The 8,059-nt window shown below is 29.6% G+C and overlaps 1 protein-coding gene across 1 annotated transcript; it reads left to right on the forward strand.

Annotated features, from left to right (window-relative positions):
- Window positions 1-3,946: 3,946 nt before the first annotated feature.
- On the forward strand, window positions 3,947-6,877 carry LOC103309740 (zinc finger protein 227-like). Its single transcript, XM_008185973.3, has one exon. The coding sequence runs from the start codon at window positions 5,309-5,311 to the stop codon at window positions 6,533-6,535; it is 1,227 nt and encodes a 408-aa protein (XP_008184195.1). The 5' UTR covers window positions 3,947-5,308; the 3' UTR covers window positions 6,536-6,877.
- Window positions 6,878-8,059: the final 1,182 nt, after the last annotated feature.

Genomic DNA, 8,059 nt, shown 5'->3' on the forward strand with positions numbered 1-8,059 from the left:
ACTGTACAGCAGAGCGACATTCACTTACCCACTTTTTTATTTTATTTTTTTTATTATTTTTTTTTTTTTATGTCTGTGTACATGATAAGTAGTCGAAATAATGCTTCGATTTTCAACTTCAGTATCTTGTTTGATTGGAAAGTGAATATCGTTGGTGCATTATTGGGGAGGTCAAAATTTTAAATTCCCAGTAATTTTTAAGAGCGCCAAGAAAAACAAAAGAAAAATTAAGGAAAAACGGGAATTTTTACGCAAAATTGATTTTTCACAAAATTGAATTTGGTTTTTGGTGTAACTTTAAAAAAAATGACCGTAGATACATGAAATTTTGACTGAATGTTTATATTAGCATTTTCTATACACCATAACATTTTCAAAATATTTTGACTTATTTTGAGCTCTTTACGGACATTGTCAGTTTTCATTTTTTTTAGTTTTTTTTCTAAAAATATCAATAAAATGTTATTTGTTGATTAAAAAAGCTTGAAAATTTAATAAAAGGCTCCTATAGTATATATTGTTTCAAAAGCAGATGAAAAATATTAAAAATCCTTAGTCACAGTTTTTTTTTATAAGCATTTAAAGTTCAAAAATTGATAAAATATGGAAAAATCACGAAAATTAGCGAATTATTTTGATTTAAGAATTCGTAAAAATTTTTCTTTTTAAATTTAAGATTTTAAAATGTAATACAAGATTCCTTATAAGATTATCTACCTTCATCAAACAAAAAATATCTATAAGAAAGTCAAATTAAATTTTTATATTGACTTACATTTTTATCTAATGGCAATTTTTATTATATTACCTAATTACTTATACACTTTTAAATTGATTATAACTGTTTAAAGATATTTATTGTTTATGTGAGTATTTTATATAATTTTTATAATTAAGTGAAATTTTTATGAACAAAGCATGAATGTATCACCTAGTTTTACAATGATATATTTGTTTTCAACTTGTAATAAATACTTAAAAAAATAATGAAATATACATGTAGATTGTAGGTACTTACTACTTACTATGTTTTAAGAATTCCAAAAAGAGACAAGACAATATACTTATATACATCAATACAATAAATAACTATTAACGCTGCATACCCGTATACCACCTCTCATGTATTAACATAGGCAACGCCGGCAACTGCCTCGTCGAGTGTCGATGACGAACCTTTAGCGGTGGCGGCGCGGCGCGGCGCGGCGCGCGCTGGTCACAGGATTACACTCAAACGGCAAGGTTATTATAGCTTATAAATTAAAATGTTACTGCGACGTGACCCATTCTCCAATTTCATGCAAGTTGTATACAAAAAAAAAATGAATATAAAAATATAAAATTAGGTAAATATAATTATGAAATTATGAAAAACTAAAAAGTAAAAATTAACTAAAATATTGCGCCCTAGGCACGTGCATTGGTGGCCTATTGGTAAATCCGCCCATGACTGTATATCTTCTATTTTTAGTATGCATTTTCCATAGTTTACGATTCACAGAACTTAATACGAATCATATGTTTACAATATAAATATGCCTTATGGCTTATTTACATTCGAGTTGATAACGAATAAAAACTTTATTAAAACTTTATTAGGTACATTCAAAATCTATTTTGATGTTATTATATTATTACAGTTATTTTTCATTATACTAATTATATATTATTATATTTTATACTATATTTTTGTATTATACTCATTAGGTAAAATGAGCTCAAGGTATATTTTACATTTTTGACCATTTCAATATTTTGCCGCCCCTAAACCCTATTTTTATATTGCCACCAGAGAAGTTGCCCCTTCGAGCCCTCCCTTAAATACGGGCCTGGGTCTTGAAATTTTAATATTTTATTTTAATTGGTTAATAGTTAATACAATAAGTAAACATTTCAACTTTGGTTTGATAACTTAGTTTTATTTATTTTTTTTTTTTGTATAAATGTTTTATTATTAAGAGTACAATGTACTTTTTATTCTTAATCTCCAACAGTATTTAGTTTTTGTTTTATATTTTGATGAGTAAATCATACTTTTTCTTTAATTTTTAATTTGTTTTTGTTATTATTACACCTGTACAGCTGTACTGAAGAATTAATAAAATAAAATAAATTTCATTTTAGTATTTGTCAATAAATGATATTGAATACAAATTATAACTATGAGTATATTGTATGATTATGTTAGGCATCTATTTATATTTCTAACTTTTAAAAATGTGATATCTTTAACTAGCATAAAATAACCTTAAAGAACGGGTTTTATTTAACTATAAATTTGATACAAAACGGTTACTTTTTATAATTCGCATTGAATAAAAAATTCCAATATTTTTTCTTTTTTTTTTAATCTTTTTACATCAATTATACATACATATTTAATTTTGTGTATCAAAAAAATTAGTTTTAAGTACATTTTAACTATTTATATCATTTTTTAATTAGAGTTTATATTAAATTAACAACTTTTAATATGTCCATAAAAATCTTGTATGTCCTCCGTAAAAATATATTATGATTTCATTTATAACCAATCCCATTTCAACTTAAAAGAAACATTATAATTACGTTGCAAAAACATTTTAAGACCTAAAAGTAATAATTTATGTAATCTACAAAATATTTCACAAATAAATAAGTCCCAACACCGAAAAATTAATGTTCCATGAAATAAAAAAAAACTATAAAAATTGTTTTATTTAATATTTCTTCTGGTTTGGCCAACTTTTCTTGCCTTATTTTTTTAAACTGGTGCCCACTCTTTTTACTGGACATGTTTAATCTATAATATAGTAATTGATGTTTTCTTATACGTAACCCGGTCTAGGTAGGTACTGATTAAAGTAGTGAGCACTCTAGTCTATAATCGTAATTGATTAGCAGATTTCTGAGCAGTATGCACTATGCAGGAGACGCGTCGTTGCAATGTTTATTATTATTAAGTACTTCATCAAGACTTCTGATTTCCAGAATTAATTCCAGTATTCTAAGAATAGACTGCTGGATGCCGGGTGTGGTGTGGGCATAACACGTTTCCACCAAATGTGTATCTTTCCCTTTACCACCAATACTCGTTTCCACCAAATGAGATATTGACCATTTCGCACGTTTCCACCAAGACAAGTTATATACTTCGATTATATTAAAAGCTCTTGTAACTTGTAAGTAATAAATTTTTGTTTATTTATTTTGTATTTTGTTTCCACGTTTACTCTCAATGATTTTAGCTTTAGCTTTGACCATTATAAATTTTAAAAGTTTCACTCGCATAAATAACGTTTTATTTTACCCATACAACTGTAACGCACAATTTAAACTGTACAAAGTTTAATAAAATATTATTTTAGTTAGATAATATCGTTAGATAATGGTTAATCGATGTAAATGGTAAGAATTATGACGCTTTAACTTATAATAGAATACAATAAGCGTGTATAGTATAATGATATATATACATAATATCATATATATAGTCATATACATTAATAAATATATTCAATAATTGACAAACTAAAGACTAATTACCAGAACACATTTATATTATTACTAGCCGTCTCACCCGGCATTGCCCGTGTAATTTTTCGAATATTAAATAATTGTTTACATTAATATTACTTACAAGAGCTTTTAATATAATCGAAACTCGAAGTGTATAACTTGTCTTGGTAGAAATGTGGTCAATATCTCATTTAGTGGAAAAGGGAAAAGTACACATTTGGCAGAAACGGGTATTGGTGGAAAAGGGAAAGGTATACTTTTGGTGGAAACGGGTACCGCCCTGTGGGGTGATGCGGGGATATTCCGGTTAATATCCATAGATGATATAAGAATGAATAGGACATGCCTATACCAGTTCCATATGGGGCCCGTGTGCTTTTTTGGGGAAGAGAGAACGTAAAGAGAGAAAGACGATATGAGGCTTAGTTAGTTATTTTAAAAATAACAACTTAATGAGTTAAAAAAAAATCGTGAACTTGCCCAGCCTTGCAAGGTTATTTGTAATATTAAAATGCTCTGATTTTTACATAACCATCTTTTCTGGCAGAAAGTGAATTTAGTTGATACTTTTTTCGGTGGCGCAAAATATTTACTCGTACTATGGTATACTATAATCTATTCCTGGTAGTTGACCCAGTCGCTCGACAAAAACCGGTCGAGGCCTCGCAGGCTGCTGCGTTTTCGCGCTAGTGGTGATCGTCGCCAGTAGCAGCTGCCTCCTACTACGACGAGCCCTGCCGATCGCTGAACATCGCTGACCATCATAGACCGGCGGTCTCCTGAACGTTCCAGCGGCACAATAGTGGGTCAACTTACGGGGAATAGAGTATACGGACAACTTAAGACGATAACCGAGCGGTGGACGAGTTTCCGTTAGATCCCCATCCGGCAAAGTCTAAACAAAAATCCCTCGCGTCTGGTTGGCTGACTGGTTTTTGACTGTTACAAAAACGCGACGAATGTGAGGAGGTCGCGGTGTTGATATGGGCGTGTCTTACCTACGACCTCGACTGGTCATCATCTCAAGTTTGTCGTAGTATAGATGGCAAGGCGATGTGACTACCAGCGATTACAACGGTACGCTACATTACTAACCTCAAGCCCGCGCTCAACCTATGGTAACCCCGGGTTTGGTTACTTATTTTCAAAGACCTTAAATGGTTATAGGTTTGTCTCATTATAATTATACAATGAAGAAATTAACACTCAAAATAAAACAAAAATAGATAAAGTATTGTTAATCATTAGACTTGTTTTATCTACCATATAAGTTGTTTATATTTTTTGTAATTTTTGTAGTTAAATGTAGATATTGGGGAATTGTTTTAGTAAATCAAGTCCTGTTTTAACAAAGTGTACTTGTTTTTAAAATATTGAAAACTATGAAATGTTTAAATTGGTTTTTAGAAAAGAAAGTTTTCGGTTTGCTTATGATTTTTTTTTTGATTTTTTCTTGAGCTGTTATTAGTTTATTACTTTCTACTATCTTTAAGATTTCCCGAGCCAAGCTGCTTTCCCAAAATGTAGTAATGACTGTGTCATGGCAGTTTCTACCTAAATAATATTAATGTCTAAAATTATTTTGTGTTTCAGAACTGTAAGTAAAACTGAAGAAGGAATAAATACAATTGATACTAAAATAAAACGGAAAAGAAATAAAAACTGAAAATGATTTTATCGAGAGTTTTCAATTCGAAGGAACAGTTTTAAACGATAAATACTCTTCAGAATTTATTACTATTATGAATTCGGACAAGATATCCAATTTAAAGAACATTCAAATAACCTGCAAAGTGTGCGGACAAGACATATGAAGATTCATTCCAGTAAGAGAGAAAAGCCTTTCATATGTGACATTTGTAATAAATCGTATTATGTTAAATCACATTTGAAATCACACATACTGATTCATATTAAGGCCCAAGCCAGAAAAAAATCATATAAATGTGATATCTGTGATAAAGTATTTTCTCAAGCAGGGCATTTAGCAAATCATACTAAGGCCCATGCCAGAAAAAATTCATATATATGTGATATCTGTAATAAAGTTTTTGATCAAAAATGGTATTTAAAATGCCATATGAGAACACATACTGCAGAAAAATCTTATAAATGTGATATCTGTAATAAACTATATTCTCGAAAAGATAGTTTAAAAACCCATAAAAAGATACATATTGGAGAAAAGACATTTAAATGTGATGTCTGTGGTAAAGGATTTTATCAAGCACAACAATTAAGAGTCCACGTGAGAACACATACTGGAGAAAAACCGTATCAATGTGAAATCTGTGGTAGATTATTTAATCAAACATCAAATTTAAGAAACCACAGAATTACACATACTGGAGTAAAGTCGTATACATGTGACATCTGTAATAAAGTGTATTCTCGACCAGACGTTTTAAGAATCCATAAAAAGACACATACTGGAGAAAAGCCTTTTAAATGCGATATTTGTGACAGAGGGTTTGCTATTATATCAAAATTAAATTTCCATAGAAAAACACATACTGGAGAAAAGATATTTAAATGTTACATCTGCAAAAAAAAGTTTAATCAATCAATAGATTTAATGGTTCATAGAAAGACACATGTCACAGAAAAGCTATTTAAATGTAACATCTGTGATAGTACATATTTTCGTGCACATGGTTTAAAAGTCCATAAAATGACACATACTGGAGAAAAACCATTTAAATGTGACATCTGCGATAAAAGATTTTATCAAACAGCAAGTTTAAAAGTGCATATGAGGACACATACTGGAGAAAAGTTGTTTAAATGTACTGTTTGTGATAAATTGTTTTCTCGAAAAGAACATTTAAAAATCCATACAAGGACACATACTGGAGAAAGGCCATTTAAATGTGATATATGTGATAAAGGGTTTAATGGGTCAGGTGATTTAAAAAAACATAACAGGACACATACTGGGGAGAAACCATTTAAATGTGACATATGTGATAAAAGATTTTCTACATCAAGTGGTTTAAGAGTCCATAAGTGGAAACGTCATTCTGAAGAGATGATATAAATGTGAAATCTGTGATAAAGAGTTTTCTATACCAGACGGTTTAAAAATCCATACAAGGACACATACTGATGAAAAGTGTTAAAAATACAATCATTATAAAATTGATTCAATTCATAAATAAAGCAGGTTCAGGTACATAATATGTTGCAATCCTCAGTTAAATTCTGTGGTAACAGTAATGTTATATTCTTCATATTGTTAGTTTTAACAAGCCATTTTATCCGTTTTTGTGTCTGTACAATTTGAATTATACTTTCTAAATTAATACCTTTTATTATATTTTTATTTGTTTTTACATTTAACTGTAATACTACTATATTTATATTTTATTCTATTATTAATTTATGAATATTTCATAATATACGGAGCCCCGCCATTTGAAGAAGTATAACTATTTTGATTTAATTAACAAAATTTATAATAACAATCGTTTTGGCCTACTAGATAAACATATGCCAAACTAAAGTATCGTTTCATCGCTTGCTCCTTGTATTACATTCCTATTTTATTTCAATACATGTTAAAATGTACTCAGTATAAATAAGTGTCCAACATCAAAATCCTCTTCTATACCCCCCGTTTGGTATTAATCTGTCACTTCGGATACAACTTATATTAGTGATGGTTAACATTTTTATTGTTACAATAATATACCATGTAACGTACTAACACGGTATATTTTAATTAAGATGACGCAGCTGTAATATTTATCGATAAAAACAGGTCTACGAAAATCAAACTAAACGCTATTAACAAATGGTTTAGTGAAAAAATAACCTATAATTCAATTTATAGAGCAAAATATTTAGGAGACAACCTCATTGGCGTTTTTTGAAATATAAATTATTTAAAAAGTTTCAGTTGTATAAAAATCGTAAAAATAAAGTTTTTGCCTTTTATAACGAGCTGTATATTTGAATAGAACATAATTCCGATGAGGTTGTCTCCAAGGTATTGTTTTCTATAAATTTCATAATAGGTATTTTTTATCTAAAATCGCTTTTTAATGCTGTCTTGTTTGTTTTCCGTAAACATGTTTCCGTTGTTCGATTACATTTTTTATTGCTGTAATGTGTCGTAATGTGCTGCAACCTGTCTGCCGCTTCGACGCCGGCTGTGATATCTCCCCCACTACTCCAATAACTGTATTTCCACTATGACGTGTGGTGACGTCGGTCGATGGTTATCGGACGATTCCAGGAATAGACCGAACTAATATAGACAATATCATTATTATCAATATTATAAGCTAAAACCTCGCTATAATGTAATAATTCTTATTTTTATATTTATTATAATAATCATTGATGATCGACAGAATTCCACCAACGATCTACCAACTCTTATTTGTATTATTATTATAAAATATAAATTTTAGCCAGCGGTAGGGGCGGTATGGCTAGAGAGACTACGTCCCCATCCACCTTTTTTTTTTTTTAAATTTATTTTCTATCAGTACGTTCATAGACTATAAAAATTAGTTTAAGAGTAGAATGTTATTCCAGTAGTTGAATGGCAATTTGT

This window comes from Acyrthosiphon pisum, chromosome A1, assembly GCF_005508785.2.
Source record: "Acyrthosiphon pisum isolate AL4f chromosome A1, pea_aphid_22Mar2018_4r6ur, whole genome shotgun sequence".
Lineage (NCBI taxonomy): Eukaryota > Metazoa > Arthropoda > Insecta > Hemiptera > Aphididae > Acyrthosiphon > Acyrthosiphon pisum.

What these genes read in the sequence shown, in the direction of transcription:
- LOC103309740 (XM_008185973.3), top strand. Translation starts at nt 5,309, where the DNA reads ATGAAGATTCATTCCAGTAAGAGAGAAAAGCCTTTCATATGTGACATT.